Source organism: Cydia amplana, chromosome 9 (genome assembly GCF_948474715.1).
Source record: "Cydia amplana chromosome 9, ilCydAmpl1.1, whole genome shotgun sequence".
Classification (NCBI taxonomy): Eukaryota; Metazoa; Arthropoda; class Insecta; order Lepidoptera; family Tortricidae; genus Cydia; species Cydia amplana.
Window position 1 is genome coordinate 1,661,667 of NC_086077.1, and position 24,922 is coordinate 1,686,588.

The following is a 24,922-nucleotide window of genomic DNA, read 5'->3' on the forward strand; positions in this document are numbered from 1 at the left end:
AATAGATACATGAAGAACAAGTTAAATATATATTAAGAGGGTGGATCAACTATTTCTTGTTGTTATTGTGTCCGGTCAGCCAAGAGACAATGGTAGCATAGTTTGTTAGAAGACATTGTCCACCACCTTTTTCTGACACTCTTGGTAGACAACCCTCAATGGAAAGGGTTTATAAGTATCACAAAAAAGCGTGTTTGGTGAATTTAAATGCCTAAAAATCAGGTTTTAAAGAGTGAGCCAGGAGAACGTAACCATGGCAACGAGTGACAAGAAAAAGATGATTCACCCAAGAAATAAAATGACTCGGAGGATGGAATCAATAGAGATTGTTGAAAAGGATTGCATCCTGATTAATCCTGATGTGTGGCTTCCGTACGCCAAAGCGTACTAAGGTAACTATTTTTTTGAAGTGAAAACTTCTTTAGCGGCGCTGGGCACTTTTTGAGGTGGGGAAAAAATGATAAATTCGAGACAGCGTAAGGCGATCACGTGATCGTAAGGGGCGTAAGGCGATCACGTGACCGTAAGCCCCGTAAGGTGGCCACTCATAATTTAAATGGCATTTAAATCAATAAAGAAAAACTCAATGTTATTTGACATTTATGTTGCGGACTCCTTTTCAAGACTCTTTGCCTATGTTCAAATAATTTGACGTCGTCATGGCTGTATGTAAATAAACATGTCAATGAAAAAGTGTGATCTTATTTGAGAATGATAATAATATATAATAAATAAATAGAATACCTCCGCTAAACGTATGTATCGTGTTACCGGTCGTCGGTAACATAGTGAGGTGAGTTTTCACTTCTATCGGCACTCCCGGAGTGCAACCGTTGTTGCTTGTTTTTTAATTATTGTTCACTTTCAGGAGGAGACGTGTGAAGTGGAATGCGGCTGCAAGGAGTCGGAGACGGGGCAGCCGGGCCCGTGGGGCTCCTGGGGCCCGTGCCGCGGCGGCGCGCGCAGCCGCTCGCGGCAGCTGCTCGTGCCGCCCAGCGAGGCCTGCCGCACGCCCGCCAGGTACCGTGGCTAGGGGCACATCAACTATTATTGACCGAAGCGTAGCGAAGGTCTACGTTTTGACTCGGGCATTTTGCTTTTGTATGTCCGGATGTTCTCCTCTACAGGTATTCTTAACCGATTTTCGTGAAATTTTGTGACCGAATTCTATGGCTAAATAAAAAAAAATTGTCGATCCGGTTTTTGGAAATTTTTCAAAATGGCGGAGTCGTGATAGCCTAAACAAATAGTCGTATCGGTAGCATAAGAGTTTTTTCTTTTTGAGATATGTTTATAGATTAAATGGCCAAAAATTCAGAAAATTTGTATCGCTGGTTTTGGCGGTATTTAGATATTTAGTTTTTACTTGAGAATGAGTAGCTAAATTTCGTCAGCTTTAGTAAGAACTATAATGGCGTATTTTGCAAACGTTCGCTTTTTTTGTTTGCATCGGCAGGTCCCTGGTTCCATCCCCAGTAATTGTATACTGCTACATAACTTTTTGTATTTTTTTTATACTTAAATTTCGTATAGTTGTTTTTCATTTCATTTTTTTATTTTGAAAAAATGAAAAATTTCGTATTTTTTATTTATCAACCGCGGGTTAAGCGTATTCGTTTAATTTTTGTTTGTAGCTTTATGTAGTTTTTTTTTTTTTTTTGTACTATACCTATATTTTAATAAATATTTTTGCCATACATTTATTCAGTTTTAAGCTCTGCTCGCGAGGTCTACAGCTCATAGAGCCACTAGTTATCTGGACTAGGCCCCTAGGTCCCCAGGAGTCGAAAACACATGATGCAAGAGAAGTCTGAAGTGCTGAGACGTTTTTACTAAACAGCTAAAATCTAGGAGGATATAATCAAACGGAGACGCCATGTCTGTAATTTTCTGTACAAAACAGTCTGCCGATTTTTGCGGGGGAGGGGAACGTCAAATGTATGCGTAACGTAAAAATAGCCATGTCAGATAAACGTCAGTCCATACATTGTGTATGACCGTTGGCCGCCTATTTTCGACAGAGGGGAAAGCCTGCTAATGGCTACTCCGTTTAGTTGTATCCTCCAAGGCTAAAATCGTTTGGTTTCAATTCCGTCACATGACACGCCCATCATTGAAATGCCGCTGCATAAATGATACACGTTCACAAACTGCGATATTTTGGAGACCCATTTGTACAATTACTTATTCAACATTTAAATATGATACGATACTTTTCAGATACGTGACAATCGAGTGGGCGAACTGCACCGTGGGCGAGGAGACCGACCTGCTGGTGTATGAGCCGCGCGACGAGACGCCGCGCCGCGCCTGGCTCGACACAGACTACCACGATGGTTATATCGGTGTGTTCCTAATACAATACTTTTTTCACGTCACTTATTCGGAAAAGAGCTTTTTCTTCCCTGCTAGGAGGGATCAAAGTGGCACTTTTCCTCCCTGCTAGGAGGGATCAAAGTAACACTTTTCTGTTCTAGCACACTATTTTTAAATTTTTTTGCACATTATTTTTTTAGCTTAAATAATCTGCTTAAGCATCAGATTGTGTCAACACTAAGATTTTTTTATTTTCCTCATAGTTGATGTAAAAAGCAGTATGTGTCACACGGTATCAAAATTATTTCGTCTTGAGCGTTAACACTTGAATCCCTCATTACGCTCAGGATTCAATGTACGCCCTTGACGGAAATATATCATTTTGATCCCTTGTAACACAAACTACTATTGTTTTTTTACACTACTATCAACCTCCCCTTAACACATTCAGTGCCGAAAACCCGACTATCGGGTATTTTATGATTTCGTTCCCAGGCCGGACGACCCGATAGTCGGGATCGTGGTACTACAGCTTTATATGACGAAATTTTTGTGGCCTGGCGCGGATCTTGTTTGACTGAGTGGCAATGAATGTGTTAATTTCCTAATTGCTTATGGTAATAGTAACCGCAGCCATGACACCTGAAGATGGTTCAGCACCGCACCATGCATTATTGATAACTAAATTGACAAACGTTAAATATTGTGTAACGTGTAGATATATACCTTAGACCTAGCAATTTAAAGCTGCCAGAGCTTGACCGAGAACTGTATAGTATAGTCCTGTAACTTTGTAACGTGGCGATTACAATAGATCTTGAATACTAGAGTCTGTGCGGAAAGAGATGAGCCGTGGAATGTATGGGGCCCAATACATTAAAATTCCACGACTCTTCTCTTTCCGCACAGACTCTAAGGGCCACTTGCACCATCCCAGTAACCCGGTTAAACCTGGAGTTACCACGGTTACCAGTACAATTTGACACTGTGTTAACGGTTTAACCGCTTAACCCTGGGTTAGTGGGTTGGTGCAAGTGGCGCTAACAGTATTAGTAACATACTTAGCCCTTAGCGAAAAAAGAAGACCTGACATTTGATCTGGATGTTCCGCCTGGATCATTCCGCAGAGGTGCGATGATATGATCTTCGCTAAAGATAACGCTGTGTATTATTCTTTTGACAGAGGGAAGCAGTTCTTTGCTGGCGGTGGTGTGGACCGCCACTATCGTACTCAGCGTGTACGGCGCGTTCATGTTGTACCGCGGACTGATCAGGTACGGATTAAGTCCCCTCCACACTCGTGCGCGAATCGCAGCGCGAAGTCGATTTTCGCAGACAACGAAATAGACTCCACGCTCGCGCTCGCGACTTCGCGCCGCGATTCACGCACATAAGTCTGGAGGGGGCTTAATAAGCACATCTTGTAAAAAAAATAACCCTCTACACTCTATCCTACTATTTTTTTATTTGTTCCTATATCGTAGAACTTACATCTGTACAATAAGTTTGTAAACTATCTCGTTATTTATTCACAATGAATTGTTCAGAGTACCTAGTACCTTGAAGTAATTTTAATTATCCCTGTGCAGATGTCTTCGGAGCCGAAAGCTGAAGACCGTCACCAAGGTGTAAGGTGGTGTAAGCCAACGAGGATTTACTCTGAGAATCGACACCCTGAGCGCAAGCCAGGCCCTTTACTGGACCTCCCCAGCCGGCCTAGCCAAGGTGACAATCGCTTGCGCTACGATAACGAAACGCTTTGTGTCTCTATCACTCTTTCATATTAGTGCAACGGTGACAGTTGCGTTTCGTTCGCTACGGAGCGTAAGCGATTGGCATGTTGGCTAAGCGGCCTGGTCCTTTTTGTTGTCTGTTTACCCCTTAGTTTACGTGTCTGTTAAACGTTAAGTTTACTTTCCGCTTACCAAAGATTACGTTAAACGTTTGTGATATGTTGCTCTCTTCCTTGTTAATGTATTGCGAATAAGGGATTCCGTAACTCCATATCGTCTACGATATGCTACATATTACAGTGTATTGACAGTATGTAATTAGTATTATTGATATATCAACTATAGCCAGCAACAGTCTGTCCGCAGGAGTGCTTCCATTATACGGCGTATGCTAATTTAGACGGTTTTGATAACTTTTCCAGGCAAACGATTACCGAGCGACGGCCTTCGGGCTTCTGGGCTGTAACCGCGAACACCGTCAACACCGAAGTTCGCACGAGCATCTTTCTCTGTCACTCTAATTACGCCTTAATTGGTGTAAAAGAGTAAGGTGTCGGTGTTCGCGGTAGGCCCTCTGGATTGACAATATGTATTCGTGTAGTGGTCGTAGCCACTTAGCGTGGGGTCCGCCCGTATCCCTCGTCCTTAAGACTTGTTTTTAATGGCAGCGTATGGTGGATTACACACGGTACTGCGCTTCTTGCGAAGTACCTTATTAGTGTTGGTTAAAGACTAGAGTCCTTTGAGTCCTCTGTTTTAAGACTCGACTGTGTTTTTCAGACTCATTTAATTAAGTCTAAACTCGAGTTCTTTTCAACTTGTACACTCGGGTTTTTGTAGAGATTTAAGTCCTTTTCAGTGAACCTAAATTTTTCTAACCCACTTATTACTATCGTCCATTACAAATATATCAAAAATCATAAAAAATCAGGGCTAAGATTTTTTAGTTTTAGTAAAAAGTGGGTTAAAAACTCTATTTTTTGCCAACATTAAAAGTAAACTGATGCTTTTTTAGATAGGAAAGTAAACCATGTGGTCAAAACCGCATGGTACATTGGAAAATGCGGTGGCGTGTGTTATCCGCTAAACGCTGGGCGTAGAAGTCTAGCGTAAGCGCAGGAGATTTGATTAGATTGTCCTCGAGACCAAGTAAGACGTGACACATCATTCCACATATCAGCTAAATATATAAAGTCGTATCGTCTTCTGTACCGACTGTCACGGGAATTTGCCCGTTCGCAGAAGACCAACAGCTTCTGATATCATTGCGTAGAGCTTTGGCGCACAAATACCTAAATAATTTATTGATAGATTAAGTACTTGTATTAACCTGATCATACAGTTTCGAGATAATCGTGTATAACACTTTTTTGTAGATTTTGCATTTGAACCCATGTATTATGACGGGTATTTATAATGTGAGTGTGTTACCTTCAACGTTTCTGTTCTTCGGTCTTCGTCTGTCTAAACTTCTAAAGGAATCTCTATGTAACTTATATCAAAATGTATTTATTTTCCGATACGCATAAGTTTATTATAAATGTTTACTATAAAATCTAATGTTATTGCTTACGGCAAATTGTTCGCCTCATCTCGTTCCTTTACGACAATATTGAAATAACTTATTTTTATAAAGCAACATTTGTTTAAGAGATTCGCTACTAATGTCTACTTTTCTATTCTTGTCACGTTTACTATAGTTTCTGCCCTTGAACTGTGACTCGTGTACCGTATTGTAACCATGTATATCATTAGGTATGTACCTACGCCATACAAGATATTGATGTGAAACATGATAGTTAAGGGATCGTGTTAGACAATACAATATTTGATATTTAATAAAATTTGATTGTGTTTTTATAAACGTATCTTTTATTTCCAACATACATACAACAACAGTAAATAATTTCATAAGTTTCTATGATGGTCTTACTACGATCACTAAAAATAATAATATATATGAAAATAATTTTACTATCAACCGTTGCCGGTAACCATTATTCCTAATATTCCTATTATTATAATTGCGCAATTACATTGCGTCGATTCTTGGTCCTTTGCCGCATCAAATAATATCGGTTGCCTGACAACCACGTGCCTAGTTTAATTCCGCGACTGTATTTTATTTATTTTTTTATTTATTTTTTAATCAACTATACAATACCACTTTACAGAATTTTGGTGAATTACCCAATGTAATTGCACCAACAATGCATAAAGGCCAGTGCATACCGGCTGCATGGGCTTATACATGCACGTACGCGTGCACTAGAATGTTGCATGGAGGCGTGCACGCACATGTCACGCAAGCAGTGTGCCGTCTCTCATAAGGATCTGTATATTACAACTCCCAAGTGAACGTGCACTTCTACGCCCACGCAGCCTGTGTGCACAGAGCCGAGTGGCTGACGCTTAGGTATTAGGGCTCATTTAGACGGCGCGCGAACTCGTATACGATTTTAGTTACATTACGGACCATTGAGGTTACATCCACAGAACATATTTTAATATGTTAATATTTATAATATAATATTTATATATTTTAATATGTTCTGTGGTTACATCAATACAACCGACCGATCAAATGACGCAATGTAATGAAACTCGCATGCGAGTTCTCGCACCGTCTAAATGAGCCCTTACGCTCATCTCATTAACTTTAAGGGATATTTCGCTGACGAATAGTTGCATAGACGACCCTAATCCAAAGCCGTCTTCAAGCTAGCAGGCTCATATCTCAGATCCGCTAATCCCTTCCCAGCAATGGCGTTGACTCTCGCCGCCCGCAGTTCCCGTCGCCGTTCCTTTACGTCTTTCGCCGCCAGCGCGAGGTTCTCAAGGTTCGTGAGGAGCACCTGCGTGTTAAAAAATAATACTATACTCTGGCAAGCTACCTTTGTCAGTTAGAGAACAACGGCAAATTAGAAAAACCTTCGAACCTGCTTGTTTGTGAAGTGCGACCTTTAGAGGGGAACACCTCAACAGGACAGCCGGACAGAAAGCGTCATACGAAAGTATTTATGACCAAAATGAAACTGAAACGGTCCCTGTACCGCTCAATCAAAATGAAAATGTGTAAATAATTTTTTGGACGTTTGATCATTCGATCATGACACAAAAAAAGGCTGAAAGAATTTGGATGAACTTATTTTATGATGAAATCGTCAGGTGACAAGCAAAAGTCACTAAGTACCACCACAAGTTCATAGCAATAGTGAACCATATTAGTACGAAGAGAAGGTTGATTTTTGTTTAAATATTTTATAGTAATTAGTGACTTTTGCTTGTCACCTGATGAAACTAGGCACACATAAATAAAGTAAACCTGATATTGGGAAACATTCAATAGGACAAAATGTTGAACTCGTAAGTGATTGCTTTCTAAAAATATTTGGATCTTCTCAAGTGATCGCAAATAAAAGTAAAACGGGTCAAACCAGGGTCAAACATACAACTCAAGTATTTTACGATTTGTTGTTTATAAGGTTATGGTTATTCTTGTTTCATTTACCAAATCCCAACTACATCAGACTTTGTTGTAGGGCATCTTCAGAAACTTGGTGGCTGCCTTCTTGGCTTCTATCATGGTGCACGAATTACTCGAGAAAATATCGGAACAGTAGTAGTCTGGCAGAGTCTTCATGCAAACATCCAATTTTACATTCGTATTTGGCGCGGGCACGTTTTGACACGTCGCCATAACAGAGTCCACGAACAACTTCGGTTGGAAGTTACCCAGGCAGTTGAAGATAGGGCTCACCTGACCCATTCTCACATTCAAACCCGCTATGTCGCTGTAGGACATGCAGAAACCACACACTTCAACAATCGCCCTGATAATCTTCCAATCACTACGAGCCTTCCCGGGAGGAGACACTGCCGGGTACGCGTACTGCGACCTGCACTCCATGTTCAGGTATGTGCCCCCGGCTTCCGTATACGCGCAGCCTGGCAACACCACCGACGCACCCTGAGCGCCGCGATCACCTTGAAAACCGATGTAAATGATACTACACGCACCCTGTGGACTGCATTGGTAAAAAACCTCGTCCGCTCCCAGAGAAATAACTACATTTGGATTGACCGTACTCAGCGCCTGCAGCGCATTTGGTTTCCATCCGGCCTCTAAAGCACCAGCAAAACTGGCTTCTTTAGTTATTATATGTACGACTGGCCAATCCTTAATATTCATATACTTTTTAGCGAACTTGTACACATTGAACATAAGTTGGTAGCTAACAGGCGTACCGAGCTGGGAAACGCCTACAAATATCAGGGGTCTCTTTGCACCTTTCAAGCAATCCGAATAAACCAACTGGTTGGGTTCTATGTATGTCACATGGTAGTTGTAGTCACATCGCGGTCCGACTACATAGATATCACATTCGTTGGTCCTGTATGCCTGACGTATCCACGCGTTTAATATGGGAGCTTCGAAACGGGGATTGGTACCGACTAATAGTATTTTGTCTGCGGTTGCGACATCTTTCATATTAATATTCAGCCCATAAGCAGCTCTTATATCTGTGTCCGACCCGGTGCAACACATGCTTCGCTCGATGTAAGTATTATCGCAGTCGAGCAAATTGAGAAAATCTTTTGCAACTACCAGGGTTTCCACATTGGTATGGGGACCAGCTATGGCCATAATTTTGCTGGAGTCAGATCGACAAATTATTTTAGCGACCTCACACAATGCTACGTCCCATTCGACGGGTTTTAGACAACTGCCGCATTTAATCATCGGAGTTACTAATCGTTGCATCTCTGTAGAGTCTATGGCCCATCGACCCTTGTCGGACAGCCATTCCTGGTTGATCTCTTCGTGCTCGCGAGGCAGTACTCTTATTACTCTATTGTATCTGCTGTTAAGTACAATATTTGTCCCTGTAGCATCCGTCACATCGATCGAATTTGTCGTTTTCAATTCCCACGGTCTAGCTTTGAACCTATAAGGTATAGACGTCAACGCTCCAACGGGACACAGATCGATTATATTACCCGAAAGTTCAGACAGGAACATTTTGTCAACGTAGGTTCCTACGAGCATGTCGTGTCCGCGACCAGTTGAGCCTAGGACGTCGAGCCCGCAGACTTGAGACGCGAAGCGTATGCAGCGAGTGCAGTGTATGCAGCGGTTCATCTCGGTATTGATTAGAGGTCCCAGATCTTTGCTTTCGACGGCTCTTTTTCCTGTGAAATGTATTTCGGTGAACCTCGTGCGATCGTTTCCGAACTTCATCGAAAGATCTTGGAGGTCGCATTCGCCTCCTTGATCGCATATTGGGCAGTCGAGAGGATGGTCGGCTAGTATGAATTCGAGGACGCTTTCTTGGGCTTTGAGAGTGACAGCGTTGTTGGTTCGTATCTTCATGTTCTTGGCGACCTGGACAGCGCAGGCTATCTGCGGTTTCCACATGCCTTCTACCGAGACGAGGCACATCCGGCAGTTGCCGGCGACCGAGAGTCTCTCGTGGTAGCAGAAACTCGGCATGGCGATGCCCTGGCTGCGACAGGCCTGGAGGATGCTGTAGTAACTTGGCACTAACACCTGCTTCCCATTTATAAATATAGGCGTTGATCCTGCTGCCTTTGTTTGCTGCTTTCTCTTTTGTAGTGTTATTATATAACTTTTCAATAAGTTCCTAGACGTTTTGAACATTGTTCAAACACGTTGTGCCTTATAAATTAAGTATAGTAATTTAAAATATAAAATCTTGTTGTGTTTACGTTTGATATGTAAAATTGACATAACAGGGAATGACATTGGAATGACACGAACATGTCACGCATACGTATTTTATTTTTATTTTTAACAAGCCTTCAGTTTTGACAATGTATGTAGAAGGAATAGTTTAGATAGGTTGGTTTTATTTGAGTTTTGCGAAATTTCTATAGGGAACTGGGGAACATGCATGACCTGTAGGGGGCAGGACAGAAGCCGCTTGTTTATTGGCGTGAAGTGTAAATGTCAAGTTTAAGCTTCTAATTTAGACCACAAGATGGCAGAAGTTGCAGAACGTACAATGCACATTTTAAAAACATAAGTGAACTGTAGAGGGCAGTACCTGCTTACGCGTGAAGTATCAATGTAAAGTTTATGCAGGCAGACCCTCCAACGCGCACGGCCCCTAACGGCTAACCAGACTAAATCGTCAGGTGACAACCAAATCTGACTATAGATACCCAAAGAGTAAAGTATTAGAAATGGGGCTCTCAATGATTTTCCACAATTTTTTGTCGGACTATAGGTTAGTGCGTAACTTAGTAGGTGGTATGTAAGTACACATTCACTTACTTGATGAATGGAGTTGATCATTTGCACAAGTGCTTCTTTAAACTGTACGAATATCTCCGTAGCTCTTTGGTACCTGAAAAAAAATCTTAATTAAGATTTCACGTAAACAGAAAACTACGTAATTTTTATTTTTATTTTTATTTTATTTATTAGGCACACAAAACAGATAACATTTGTTACATGAAATAATTATTTTCAGTACAGGTTTTAGTTGGGAATGCCATCCAAAGCATGTATGCACATCATGAAAACATATTGGAGCGAAAACTACAACTATGCTAACTAGCTAACTAACTTAATTACACAGTAAAGCAATGTTTGACACAAAACATAATAATTCACATCAAGAAAAGAGTGAAAATAAAGTAAAGAACTTTAGTATAAACACACATTATAGAAAATTAAAAAGTGATTAACGAAACTTAACCTAAAGGTGTTCAATGGCAAAGAACTTCCATAACCTGCTTCCGAAAGATTGCAAAATTCGAGTTGAATATATCAATATGGCTATGTACAGACGGCACATTCTTACAATGGGGTTGAAAAATGAAGTATTATTTCTATATACTTGAAGAGCAAACGTCTTTGGGGCACGGGACCTGAACCGGGGGGTATTAAATGTAACGAGGGACAGTATATTCGGGGATAAAATTTTGGAGTGGAGAACTTTGTGGAGAAATAGCATGTCATGAAGAAGACGACGCGATTCAAGGGAGTAAAAATTGAGTGCACGCAATCGTTCTACATAATCCTTGCGTACAAGATCACGGTTGTAACGGTATGACAGAAGCTTGAGACATCTCTTCTGAACTTTCTCGATATTATTGGAGTGCAATGCGTAGTACGGTGACCACACATTGTACCCGTATTCAAGAACGCTACGGACAAGACTTTGAAACAGTGTTAGCAAGCTTTTTGGTTTTTTAAAGTCTTTGGTGATCCGGAGAATAAATCCAAGCATTTGGTTAGCTTTTTTTGTAATGTACTCGTAATGATATTTAAAGTTTAACTGTTCGTCAAACCAAATACCGAGATCTTTAGCTAACTCTCTACGTGAAAGTTTTTGATCGGCTATGGTGTAATCGTAGTATATTTTTTGTTTTTTCTTCGAAAAAGTTATCGCGAAGCATTTATCCACATTTAGAACCATACGATTATTAGCGCACCAGTTGGAAATAACATTTAAGTCGTCCTGCAGCAGTAAACAGTCTGTGGTGCTGTTTATTGTTTTGTATATTTTCAGATCTTGTAGGGGGTAATGTAGGGGGTTAGGTACATCACGCACTCGCGGCCTATCACGAGAGGGCGTACCACGAAAAACAAAATTCGGATTATCTCAATTGCTCTTTCATATTGGAGAAATTTCGATTTTTGGTTGTCGCGGGGGAGGCTCAGATAGGGTTGCCAGATCGAAAGGCGCTATTATCGGGAAACAATATCAATTTTTCGGGATTTTGGGTCCCTCACTTGTATCAGTCCCTCACTTGTAGTCATGTGAAGTATCAGTGAACGCGTAGTCCAGCGCCAGCCGCAGCGCGCGCGCGGCGCGGGGCGCGGCGGGCGCGGACAGCACGCGGCGCGCGCCGCGCTCCAGACACCGCGCCTGCACGAACAGGCGGCATGCGTCGGCGCACGCTGCTGTGCGCTCCCACCCGGTCCTGTCAATTCATATTTAAAAAAAACGTTTGAAATATTAGTACCTCTAACCCAAAGAGTATAGTAGGTACTCTAACCCAAAGAAATCCGACTACTAAAGGTAAGAATAAAGTTTAAATACAGACTTTTTTCATTCATCCCGCTTTTTATCGTTCCTCTCTAATCTTTAAGCACTATTAAAGATTAGAGTACTAGAGACTAGTATAACATCAATAAATTCACCCACGCCACTAAACTTCCAAGCCGGCAGCGCGTATTCCGCCGAAACGCGAAGGCGCGCGCGTCCTGTAGGCCACGTGCGCGAGATAGCGCGTCTTCAAGCATCGTGCTAACAATTTGCCTATAGGGGTTTAGACACTGACTTGCCAACGCCGCTTATCTTCCAAGCCGACAGTGACTCGGCCAGCAACCGGACGCGTATTCCGAGCCCGAAAGCGCGCGCTGACTGCCGCTAGCGCGTTCTGTAGGCCACGTGCGCGAGATGCGCGCCTTTAAGCATCGTGCTAACAAGTTGCCTATAGGGGTAGACACTGACTTGCCCACGCCGCTAAGCTTCCAAGCCGGCAGCGCGTCATCCAACAGCCGCACCGCAGCATGCGCGTATTCCGCCGCTGCCCGAAGGCGCGCGCTGACTGTCGCTAGCGCGTCTCGAAGTCCGCGCGCGCGCGACAGCGCGTCTTCGAGCGGCGTGCCGGGGCGTAGAGTATTGGCCCAGACGCTATCTGCAGATAACATAAGACATGGATTTATTTATTTTAACCTTTTAACCGCCATAGAATACGTTATCGAGCGTGCTCGTGTCGCCGGGGGGTACGAAGTTACACGAAGTTTTGTCTTATTTATCAGACAGCGGCGAAATGAGCCGGATATTGTATGTCTTATATATCAGTCTACGGCGGTTAAAAGGTTAAAGGTACTTAAGCTCCATATAACCTTTGTATACAAACTTTTGATAGAGATAGAGACCTTTATTTGCACACCCTGGCCCCGTAGCCAACATGCCAATCGCTAACGCTCCGTAGCGAACGAAACGCAACTGTTACTGTCACACTAATATGGAAGAGTGATAAAGAGACACAAGGCGATTCGATGGCGAAGCGATAGCGATCGTCACCTTGGCTAGGCCACCTGTACCGGTGTTACATACATGGACCGGAAAGGGTGTAGCAAAATAGGTAGGTAGTTCACAAACACAATATTGCAGTTTGGTTATTTGTTACTACTGACTGTTTGATTCCAAGCACAGGCACAGAATAAATAATAGTACTAAGTACAGTACGGATATGATGGTCGTTCTTGTCTACGTGACAGCGTGATAAAACGGTGTCCGTCACTTTCTTTCCCACGGTGTTAAACAGTGACAGTTATTTTATCACGTGGATAAAGATGGATAAAGCTATCCATAATAGGCTGGCAGAAGACTCCTCTCTAACAAAACGCGTCTGTTACGATCAGCACAGATAAGGCCGCTAGGTGGCGACAGCGCCACGCGCGGCTTATGGCTTTCCCCAAAATTGGGGTCGAATGGATGTACTTTTAGCTACCTGTAGCAAAGCGACGAAATCGCGGAGTGAGACACGCCTGGCACAGGTTCGTCCAATCCAAGACAGTTGAACCGTTAGGTATAAACTGGTTTTAACCTTAGTTAATTGTTCTATTTTAGACTATCCTAATTAGGGTCATTCCGCTAGTTTCCGTCCATGCTCTAGTTTTCGTCCACTTGACGGATTAGCAAATAATATATTTCGTTTTTAATTAGCTTCTTGCGAAATATATTTTTTATGTAGATAGATATATTGTAAACAATTAAGGATTGCAATAAGTCCAAATTTGTGCAGCGATGTAGGTTTATAAATCAAATTTCTTCAAGTGGACGAAAACTAGAGCTGGACGAAAAATAACGCACCCACTCTATGACATGAATGAATTTAAAATTAACCTAGTAGCTGCTGCAGCTGCGCGTAGAGGGAGCGCGTGCGCAGGATCTGTGCGTGTAGAGTGCGTCGCTCTCGCTGAAGCTCTCCGAGCCGGGTCTGCAGCCAGCTCAGCTCCAGGCGACGCATCTCCTGAACCAAACCCGAAAAACGTCAACTCGTCATAGTCATAGAGTCGAACCAAGTTAAGTCTGCACTGCATAGACAATGATAAAGTATGGACATGTCACCATAAACTACCAATTTCTATGAAAATATTACTAACTAGCGACCCGCCCCGGGTTACACAAAACCTTAACAAATTATACACTTAAACCTTCCTCAAGAATCACTCTATTGATAGGTGAAAACCGCATGAAAATCAGATCAATAGTTTTCGAGTTTATCGCGAACATACATACACACAAACAGCGCGGCGGGGGACTTTGTTTTACAGGGTGCTTCCTATAACAGGAGCAATAAATTAAACTGTAGGCTTTACTCCTCAAACTGACCAACATTTGTTCAGCAAAAATTATGAATCCTTTAGACTTCCTCTTTTTCATACAAAATAAATATTGCCTTCAATGTACCTACGCTGACATCAGTGTGTTTGACGTTGCTTGTCACGCTTTAAACATAACAAAATTTGCAATACATTGCGTCTTAGAATAAACTTTAAAGTGTAATAAAAATCAAAACCTGAGTTACTTATTTTCAAAAGTTGCTGAACAAATGTTGGTCAGTTTGAGGAGTACAGCCTACAGTTTAATTTATTGCTCCTGTTACAGGAAGCACTCTGTATAAAGTGTAGTGATATGAAACAACATTTTTTTTTTCTTTAAGAAAACTGTTTAATATTTACTCTACCTTCCGATTAATATTAGCCACGAAGTCTTCATTTTCTGACGCGAGCACCGGACGTCTGTATATGTCCAAGCTGACGAAAACCTAGAACCATAGATTACGTTGAGTACACGTAGAGCGTATATACTCGTAAACGAAAAGGGTTAACTATCCAGTTACCTATTGATTTTACTACCCTTTCCTGGCCTGCCACTCTGGCTTCCACCGATGAACAGCTGCCAGACGCTTGGATTAAGTAGTAAGAATAGTATGTTGTCAAAGTTGCACCTATAACTTACAGGGGCTAGTATTAGTGCTGAGCTCATAACCTAATTAAAATTTAAGTTGGGTTCGCAAATAACAGATGGCGCTAGTGACACCGATTATCTAGATTAATTATTGATAAGATAATCTATCACTGTAATTACCTGATGAATCGTCTTGGCGTAACTGTCTTTGTTCGTTATCGTAGATGTGGCGTCCTCGAAACTTTTGATTTCCTGAAAGAAATAAAAGATTATTCATAAATTAATGTTTTTGGATAATGTTACACTTTCCTTTTGCCTGCTGCAGGTAGTAACACCCTCCGTTGTAAGACTTGTAAGTGAATGATCAGTATCAGCGTCACAAAGGTGCCTTTGGTTAGACTCTGAGCCTGAGGTACCTACCTCCATGATAACTGAAAAGTTGTCACATGTTCGTCGCCGTAAGCGCGATATAGAAATCGTCTCAATAGCTACAACGACATCTAGCGGACAGTTCTTACCTCCTGTATGCTAGCAAGCTCGGCTGATACCACAGCAAGCCTGGCGGCGGGGTATGTGCGTTCGCTGCTCGCGATCTCGTCGTCCAGCCGCGCCAGCGCCGCCACCAGCGTCTCGCCTTTGACTGCTGATTGCCACGCCATCTGTTGGGAAAACTATATAATGTTTATGATCAAGAGTAATCAAGACAGTTGCAAATGGTTATGTAAATGTTACTAGATTACTGGTATGTAGTTTTTCAAGTCGTGTCAAGTTCACGTGATCACCGGTCACCTGTCATAGAAAACGAAGTGCCGCGGTTGCCTCGGCCCGGACCCGTGTCGTTCTAGCGTGAGTCATCCTTGGCCATACAACATAACAATAAACTTACCGGTGAGGATATGTCCGTATGAACCTTCGGTGTGCTCGGCACGCAGCCCATGTTAGGACCATCCCCCTACTGACTACGTAAATACTATCTTAGAAGTATTTACACGAGACAAACGAGTAAATGTGCCAAGGGCACTCTTTGTTTGGCAAATATGCGATCCGCGCACAATAGGGTAGCGGTGTCGGGTGGCACAGAGTGGCTACTTTTTTAATAAATAACGGTTTGGATGTGAGAAGGAGCTTTATTTGATGCGGTATCCACGGTTAATTTTAGAAAGCTGTCGTTTTAGAAACATTTCAGAAAGGTTTTATTTAACTGTCGTGATTGTTAGCATTTTTCGTTTAGGTAAAATTATCATCTTCATCTTCCTCGCGTTGTCCCGGCAATTTGCCACGGTCCGATCGACCCAGGGTCCGCTTGGCAACTAATCCCAAGAATTGGCATAGGCACTAGTTTTTACGAAAGCGATTACTGAAGCTTAGTTTACACACTCACATTTGCAATCCGTCAAATGCCTGGCCATTACCACAGAATAAATAATAGTACTAGGTACAGAAGGTTCACTCTCTAACAAAACGCGTCTATTACCAACGAATTACGACAGATATGACCGCTAGGTGGCGCAAGTGCGAGCATCAGGCGTCCGTTCCGTAGCGGTGCGCGGCAACTACCGTGGCTAGACACCAAAATTGGTGTGGGCCGCATGTACTTGCATGTACTAGCAGGGACCTAAAATTACACTTGCACAAGTTGCACAGTCTGTGCTATCAAAATCGGTGCCAACTTGGTCTAACTCATCCAAAACCATATGTTATGCATTACATTAATAGCTCCATGGGACAGTATAGCAAATAGGTGTAAAATTAGTCACAATCACGATACATCATTAGTGGAATAGAATAGGTAACACGTTTACTATACCTACCTATAGAACGAGTTACATATTTATTCGATATCATAGTGTTACGTTAGTCACGAACCTTGAATGTATCAGTGTAGGTACCTAGGTAAATGTTATAATCTATCTATACTAATCTAATGTACTTTTACTCTGTATGTCTATGTAATTGCCTATTTTGTTAAACATGCCATACGACTAAATAAATATACAATATCCAATCTTATCCAATGCATAATTATGTTTCGTTTGGACGTTATCACGCAACATTATCGTCCGTAAACCGACTTTACAGACAACCATTTTTTTTGTTTATTTAGAAATAAACTCAAGTAGAAATGGACCGCGATGGTCGTTTTATTTTAAGAACCGGACCCCTGAAGAAACTAATTGGTGACCCCTGGGGTATTGCGCTAGTTTACATCCACTTCACGAAATTTGAATAATTAACCTACATTGCTGCACAAATTTAGATCGTTAATGTCTAAAAAATATGATCTATCCTCATAAAAATTATATTTCGCAAGTAGCAAATTAAAAATGAAATATATGTATTATTTGCCAATAATCCGTCAAGTGGACGAAAACTAGAGCATGGACGGAAACTAGCACAATGACCCTACCCACCTACAAACTACAGACGGTGAGACTGTCCATAGGCGGTAACATTCCTAATCTAATCAGTGGTTTCTCCCAGAAAACCTTGGCGTGGGCACTGGAAAAGTACCCACATAAAGTTTAAAATGTTACAACAATAAAATTATCAAACAATTATAATCTGTTCGGAAAGAGAAGAGTCGTGGAATGTATTATTGGGTGACCCAATAATACATTCCACGACTCTTCTCTTTCCGCACAGATTCTACCTCCGCGTACTTTTATCTTCTTCTCATGTTTTTACTTGATCACGTAAATAACATAAAAAATACATACATACATACATACATTTTAAACATGTTTTAAACACATAACTGCTCACTGTGCACCTTGGTTAAAAGAAAAAAACATAGGTCTGTTCCAGACATATAGTATAAAAAATCATTTATCTATAAAAAAGAATACTAGTAATATAAAATAACTATAATAAAAGAAATGCAAATTAGTTAATTGTATTTTTTTTTTTGTAAATATAAAATTGTATTTTGTGGCGTTCCACTTTTGTCGTTTTTAATACAGCCTCAAACGCTCGCGTACTGTCAACGTCAAGCAGTCGTCAGCATTGAGTTGACCTCCTACCCCTCATCCGATTCCGATCATCTTGTCATACAGCTTAAGTTTTTGCAATAAATTCAATTTATTTCGTTTCTTTTTTTTCTACTTGTAGTAATTCATATACAAATAAAAGTGCTCAACAAACTAAGCTAGTGGTAAGTAAAAAACATTCACTCTTTACCGCACACAGTACCACGTTGATTAATCATCATTTAAATTTCACCACAATTGATAAACATCTGGTATTCTTTACTTTTCAGACTTGGTAGCACTCAAAATCCGAGGCCTCAGGCCTCGGCCTGTGGTCACACGTCCATAAATTATAAAACAAACCGCAAGAACGCTTAAAATTCTCCGTTGCAATTCACCCCTCCCTTATAATTTCACAATATTATTCTACCGTCGTTAAGATGTCTCAGTGGAACAACTCTTACCCTTACAACCAGGATTACCAGGGCTCCAGCACCTGGAATGGTGAATTAGGCAATCAATATTCAAATCAACAGTACTATCCCACCACACAACCTACTTACGAGCAACCTAACCAGTATGTAAACTTTCAAGAGTTTCTCTCTCAAATGCAAGGCGGTAACGCCGCCGCGTCAAATTCTGCCTCTTACAGCAACACTGAGTATCAAAACTACCCTAGCAACCAGTATGATTACCAAAACATGCCTGCAACATCTCAAAATCACGCTCAAAATCCATACTACCCAACACCAACTGCTGTGAATGGTACAGATTTTCAAACATCACATAGCCAAATCAATGTATCAGAACCTAGCTATAGCAATGAAATGGCATTCAAATCAAATCTCACAGCAACAGCAACAGAATTTGTGCCAAAGGGAACTCAGAAGCAACCAAGTCCTCCAGAAGACTCTTCCAATTACAATGGACTGTCGGAAAGTAAGGATCACGCTGCCGGAAACTGGAGAGAAAAGTCTTCCCAACCTAGTAGTTCCCGTAGCTTTAATGAACCTCGGAATGATCAGGAATCAAAGAAAAGACCAGAAAAAGACCGCAGGCGACGTAACGAAGGTCGTAATAATAATTTAAGTAGTCAAATTGAACCTATTAGTCAATACAACGAGCTTAATAGTCAAAATGATCTTGATGGTGGTGAATATGAATCAAATACTTATAGTTATGATTCCAATAAACATAGTGCAGAGTATAGCAATCGTAATAATGAAGGCAGCAGTCAAAAATATGAGTCAAATAAAAGTGGCCGTAAAAATGAGTCTAGCCGTAAAAATGAGTCTAGCCGTAACAATGTTAGCAGCCGTAACAATGAGAGCAGCCGCAACTATGACTCCAACAGTTCCAGTAATGAACCAAGCAGTCGGACCAATGATTCTGACCGAAACCATGACTCACAAGACCGTAACCAGTCAAATAGGAATACAGATTCTGATGCCCAGCACTATGAGTCTAGCAGTCGTAACTATGATGGCAACAGCCGCAACTATGACTCTAAAAAACGCTATGAATACAGTAATCGTGAGAGAGATGGCGGCAGTCGCAACTACGAATCAAATAGCCGAAATTATGATTCTAACAATCGAAGCCAAGATAACAATCGCGGAGGTGACTCAGGCCGCTCTGACTATAACCGTCGCGATTTCAATGGTCGCGACAGTGACTACAATAGTCGTAATAACGACTACAATCAGGATCGTGAATATGGTCGTAACCAGGACTATAATAGTCGTGACTACGGCCGTGGCCACGACTCTCGTTACGACAGAGGAAATAAGAAGTCTAAAAGTAAAGAAGCTGATAATAGAACTTACTACAACAGTACAGCTAAGAGTAGTCAGGACGTCAGGAGTGGGAGAGTGGAGCGAGGAGAAGCCTCAGGCAGGAGCAGGAACTGGCCAGGAAGCCAGCGGGTGAGGCCAGCGGAAAGAGCTGACGATGAGCAGTTTGCTAAAGGATATCTGGATAATCGGGAGGATCGGTATGCTAAAGGCTCGAGATCAGATACCACTTTTAGTCCGATGAGGAACAGGAATAAGCAAATAGATCATGGTGGTAAGTTGGATTAATTAAATTTTATTACAGTCAAGTCGTCACCTTTCGTAGAATCTCGTTTTAGTTCATTGATAATTTTTAATTGAATTTGAATGTGGTGTCCTTATTAATTTTCTTTCACATTTAGCTTACTATCATAACTGTATTTAACACGAAGTCTTTGTACAGGAAACGCAGACCTGACCCAACGGGAGCGTCTCTCAGAGCAACTAGACAAGGGAACGTTAGAATGCCTAGTTTGCTGCGAGCGAGTGAAGCAGATAGACCCGGTGTGGTCGTGCGGCAACTGCTACCATGTGCTGCATCTCCGCTGCATCAGGAAGTGGGCCATGAGCAGCATAATAGGTGAGTTAGACAAGGACAGTGCGAGCGAGTGAAACAGATAGACCCGGAGTGGTTGTGCGGCAACTGCTATCATGTGTAACTTGCAAGTCATTTTAATAATGTATTTGCTAGATGCTAAATGGGTATAAAGAGGTTTGTAACGTCTGCAAAAACGGCTACAAAGACCTTGCCTTGGGCCCCAAAATGAATTTTGCCAGTGGGGTCCAAAAGATTTGAATGCCAATAATTGTGAAGTGTCAATGTTTTATACGGGTCTTTAGTGTCTCCCAAAAAGTTTTAAGTCATAATTTATTGTTTGCCCGCATTTTCGTTAGTCATAATTCATTCGGTTCAGAAACGCGTCACTTTTCAGGATTGCTATAAAACAAACCTAACCTATCTATAGGATAACCTTACGAAAATCCTGCAAAGTTAACGGTTTCAGTTTTATGACTAACTAGCTGTTGCCCGCGACTTCGTACGCGTGGATTTGTATATTGGTGGTTATAAATTCTACATTAGCTTAGAACATTATGCAGCAAAAGATAGCAGTAGGGACGGTTAATCATTTGTTAATGATTATACAACGTATGAGATTTGTCTTTCACAACCTGGCTACGAAGTTTCAAGCCCCTAACTGAATAAAATTGTTCTCGATAATCTCGATATAATCTCTCTCAACCCCCAGAAGATTTTCAAGTCCACTATTTAATAAAACCTACTACCTAACTACCTATTTACGAAGTTTGAAGTTCCTTGCTTTAAATAAAATTTGAACCCTCTACTAACTCTCAACCCCTGTTTAAACTTTTAGGGGATGAATTTTAAAAAAAGCTGAAATTACTTTTCTTGCATTGTAATAATATGCCTTTATACAACGATTCAAGTCCCGCACTCCGATAAATATTTGGGTTCCATACAAATTTTCGACCCCCTTCACCACCTTGGGGGATGAATTATCAAAAACTCTGAAATTAGTTTTCTTTTCTCTTAATAAAATATCTTTTTACGAAGCTTCAAGTTCCTAGCTTTAAATAAAATTATAACCTATACAATCTTTCAACCCCTTTTTAACCCTGTTATGGGATGAATTATTAAAAACGCTGAATAAGTTTTTTTGTTTTTTAATAAAATACCTTTTTTACGAAGTTTCAAGTTCCTAGCTTTAAATAAAATTTGAACCCTATACAAATTTTCAACCCCTTTTGAACCCTTATAGGGTATGAATTTTTAAAAACGCTGAAATTACTTTTCTCGTATTCTAATAATATGTCATTATACAAAGATTCAAGTCCCGTACTTACAAAAAATATTGACCTCCATACAAATTTTCAACCCCTTTTTCACCACCTTAAATGTTGAATTTTGAAAAACGCTAACAACAGTTTTCTTCTCTTTTAATGAAATAACTTTTTACGAAGTTACAAATTCGTAGGTTAAAATAAAATGTAAACCCTATACAATCTTTCAACCCCTTTTTAACCCTTTTAAGGGATGAATTATTGAAAACGCTGAAATTACTTTTCTTGAGAATTAATAATATGGCTTTATACAAAGACTCAAGTCCCGCAATCTAAAAAATATTTGATCTCCGTACAAACTTTCAACCCCTTTTTCACCAACTCGGGGGATGAATTTTTAAAAAAATTGAAATTTGTTTTGTTGTTTTTTAATTTAATGCCTTTTTGCGAAGTTTCAAGGTCTTAGCTTAAAATAAAATTTGCACCCCAAGACAAAGTTTCATCCCCTTTTTTACCCCCTTAGGGGTTGAATTTCCTAAAACTTCGCAATTACTTTTTTTTGTAATCGGCTATTATGCCTTTCTAAGAAGTTTCAAAGCATTTGTAATGGATTCAAACTTTCAACCCCTTTTTAACCCTGTTAGGGGATGAATTTTCAAAAACGCTGAAATTACTTTTCCTGTCTTATAATATTATACCCATATACAAAGTTTAAAGTCACACACTCACAAAAATATTTGATCTCCATACAAACTTTCAACCCCTTTTTCACCACCTTGGGGGATGAATTTTCGAAAACGCTGAAATTAGTTTTCTTATTTTTTAATACAATACATTTTTACAAAGTTTAAAATTCCTAGCTTAAAATAAATCTTGAACCCCATACAACCTTTCATCCCCTTTTTAACCCTTTTAAGGGGTGAATTTTTAAAAACGCTGAAATTACTTTTCTTGAGTTTTAATAATATGGCTTTATACAAAGACTCAAGTCCCGCACTCTCAATAATATTTGATCTCCGTACAAACTTTCAACCCCTTTTTCACCACCTCGGGGGATGAATTTTTAAAAACGCGGAAATTATTTTTCTTGTTTTTTAATTTAATACCTTTTTGCAAAGTTTCAAGGTCCTAGCTTAAAATAAAATTTGCACCCCAAGACAAAGTTTCATCCCCTTTTTTACCCCCTTAGGGGTTGAATCTTCTAAAACTTCGCAATTACTTTTTTTTGTAATCGGCTATTATGCCTTTCTAAGAAGTTTCAAAGCATTTGTAATGGATTCAAACTTTCAACCCCTTTTTAACCCTGTTAGGGGATGAATTTTCAAAAACGCTGAAATTACTTTTCCTGTCTTATAATAATATACCCATATACAAAGTTTAAAGTCACACACTCACAAAAATATTTGATCTCCATACAAACTTTCAACCCCTTTTTCACCACTTTGGGGGATGAATTTTCGAAAACGCTGAAATTAGTTTTCTTGTTTTTTAATATAATACATTTTCACAAAGTTTCAAATTTCTAGCTTAAACTAAAACTTGAACCCCATACAACCTTTCATGCCTTTTTTAACCCCCTTAGGGGTTGAATTTTTCAAAATCGCTTCTTATCTCTTGTACACTTTACAAATGCAACCTAGTGTGCAAATTTCAACTTTCTAGCTTTTGTAGTTTCGGCTCTGCGTTGATGAATCAGTCAGTCAGTCAGTCAGTCAGTCAGTCAGTCAGGACACTTGCATTTATATATATAGATGATAATATGACAAACAATATGGGAAACAAATGGACCCCTTTGCATACATTTATGGCGTTATTCATAAACGGCTGCTAACTAATCAGCTAATCATCGTCGTTTCTCCCTATCTGTCGTTAAGCCATAAAGAGGGACAAACGACGAACATCAGCTGATTAACTTAGCAGACGTTTATGAATAACACAGTTAATGTTTGTTTGCAGAGGGAAAATGGCGCTGCCCCGCCTGTCAGAACACGAGCTCCGAGCTTCCCTCGGAGTACCGCTGCATGTGCGGCGCCGTGCGGAGCCCCGACTACCAGCGCGGGCAGCATGGAGCCCACACCTGCGGACAGGTAAATAAATAAATAAATATTATATATTATATATTATATGACATTTTTACACAGATTGACTAAGTCCCACAGTAAGCTCAAGAAGACATGTGTTGTGACTCAGATAAGGATATACAAAATACATCATCATCATCATTCAGGCCTTTAACATCTTGACAGTCTTTTAACAAATACATAGAAAACACGGAACAAATATCTGTGCTCGTCACACAAATAAATGCCCCTACCGGGATTCGAACTCAGGACAGCGGCTTCACAGGCAGGGTCACTACCCATTAGGCCAGTCGTCGTAGGTATGACACAATAGACATGCATGAAAACAAAAATTTGGCCATTAATTTCATTTTCCATCATGATTTTTCATAACTTTTATAATGTGAGACACTCATTTAATACATAACTAAATAAACAAACAGCGAAAATATTAAATGAATAGGTTTTATTCAAATAAGTTTTTGCAAATAAAACATTTGTGCTAATAGATTTTTCTAAAATATTTACTGGCTGTCCACAACCATGTCACTATCCCCTATTTTCTTACAACTATATAAGGTACTAAGTTAGGTATTGCCATGCCATGTAATGATGCTATGTGTTGTTCGCAGACGTGTCAGCGGCCCCGCTCCTGCCCCCACCCGTGCACGCTGCCGTGCCACCCCGGCCCCTGCCCGCCCTGCCAAGCCACCGTCTCCAAGTAAGTACCGATCAGGGATGTTGCGAACATCCGCATCCGCATCCGCAAACTTCCGCATTATTTTATCCGCATAAAATCGATGCGGAGCTTATGCGGATGCGGATGTCGAACAAGTTGGTACAGGAACGTCTTAGCGGCGGCGTAAGTGCTGGGTAATTTCGTCATTACCTATAACGAAATCGTCTGGATCCAGAAAAGTCGGCCAAGTTACTGTTTATTAAATATAACGCACCTATATTCTTGCTCAAATACTAAACGTTTCGTTTTTTTTTTTAAATAAAAAAATACTAAACATTTAATATTTGACGTTTTCTAAGTACCTAATCTTGACATCCGCATCCGCGGATGTGAGCCTTTAAATATCCGCATCCGCATCCGCGGATGTCAAAAAATCTACATCCGCAACATGCCTGGTACCGATACCGATGTGGGCAGGACGCCATGTGTTCTGCTGCCGCTGCCCTAGTGCTTCGGTTTCATTTCCCCTACGGCTATTCTTGGGATCCCTATTCCCGAGGGACTACTAGTCAAAT

General features: G+C 40.7%; 4 protein-coding genes across 5 annotated transcripts in view; 2 read left to right on the forward strand and 2 right to left on the reverse strand.

The window, feature by feature from the left end:
• Positions 1–4,027, forward strand: part of LOC134650934 (thrombospondin type-1 domain-containing protein 7A-like) — a 129,752-nt gene extending 125,725 nt beyond the window's left edge. Inside the window, exons 26-29 of the mRNA XM_063505888.1 lie at positions 869–1,020; positions 2,221–2,345; positions 3,500–3,590; positions 3,906–4,027. Of these exons, the coding sequence (XP_063361958.1) occupies positions 869–1,020; positions 2,221–2,345; positions 3,500–3,590; positions 3,906–3,948 (411 nt within the window). The 3' untranslated portion in view covers positions 3,949–4,027. The remainder of the gene's footprint in view (positions 1–868; positions 1,021–2,220; positions 2,346–3,499; positions 3,591–3,905) is intronic.
• Positions 4,028–6,748: 2,721 nt separating this feature from the next.
• On the reverse strand, positions 6,749–16,099 carry LOC134650923 (uncharacterized). Of its 2 annotated transcripts, none has more exons than XM_063505876.1 (9): positions 15,897–16,099; positions 15,529–15,669; positions 15,191–15,262; positions 14,787–14,867; positions 13,943–14,069; positions 12,539–12,725; positions 11,832–12,005; positions 10,348–10,420; positions 6,749–6,904 (listed from the first exon to the last, which is right to left on the reverse strand). In XM_063505876.1, the coding sequence occupies exons 1-9, from the start codon at positions 15,945–15,947 to the stop codon at positions 6,749–6,751; spliced, it is 1,062 nt and encodes a 353-aa protein (XP_063361946.1). In that variant the 5' UTR covers positions 15,948–16,099. The 2 variants fall into 2 exon arrangements, with proteins under 2 accessions (XP_063361946.1, XP_063361945.1); XM_063505875.1 differs by having other exon boundaries at positions 15,529–15,681.
• LOC134650904 (NADH-ubiquinone oxidoreductase 75 kDa subunit, mitochondrial-like) lies at positions 7,550–9,793 on the reverse strand. The gene has a single exon (XM_063505844.1). It carries the CDS (start codon positions 9,709–9,711, stop codon positions 7,576–7,578), a length of 2,136 nt encoding a protein of 711 aa, XP_063361914.1. The 5' UTR covers positions 9,712–9,793; the 3' UTR covers positions 7,550–7,575.
• A 1,901-nt stretch (positions 16,100–18,000) lies between the features above and the next one.
• LOC134650808 (protein shuttle craft) overlaps positions 18,001–24,922 on the forward strand; it is a 33,669-nt gene continuing 26,747 nt past the window's right edge. The window contains exons 1-5 of the mRNA XM_063505742.1: positions 18,001–18,161; positions 18,267–20,043; positions 20,212–20,388; positions 23,565–23,695; positions 24,301–24,389. Of these exons, the coding sequence (XP_063361812.1) occupies positions 18,417–20,043; positions 20,212–20,388; positions 23,565–23,695; positions 24,301–24,389 (2,024 nt within the window). The 5' untranslated portion in view covers positions 18,001–18,161; positions 18,267–18,416. The remainder of the gene's footprint in view (positions 18,162–18,266; positions 20,044–20,211; positions 20,389–23,564; positions 23,696–24,300; positions 24,390–24,922) is intronic.

Coding starts and splice junctions, on each gene's coding strand:
- LOC134650923 (XM_063505875.1), bottom strand. CDS start 15,947: ATGGGCTGCGTGCCGAGCACACCGAAGGTTCATACGGACATATCCTCA. Junction 15,682..15,896: donor ATACGGACATATCCTCACCG/GTAAGTTTATTG, acceptor AACATTATATAG/TTTTCCCAACAGATGGCGTG. Junction 6,905..10,347: donor TGATCAACTCCATTCATCAA/GTAAGTGAATGT, acceptor TTTAACACGCAG/GTGCTCCTCACGAACCTTGA.
- LOC134650904 (XM_063505844.1), bottom strand. CDS start 9,711: ATGTTCAAAACGTCTAGGAACTTATTGAAAAGTTATATAATAACACTA.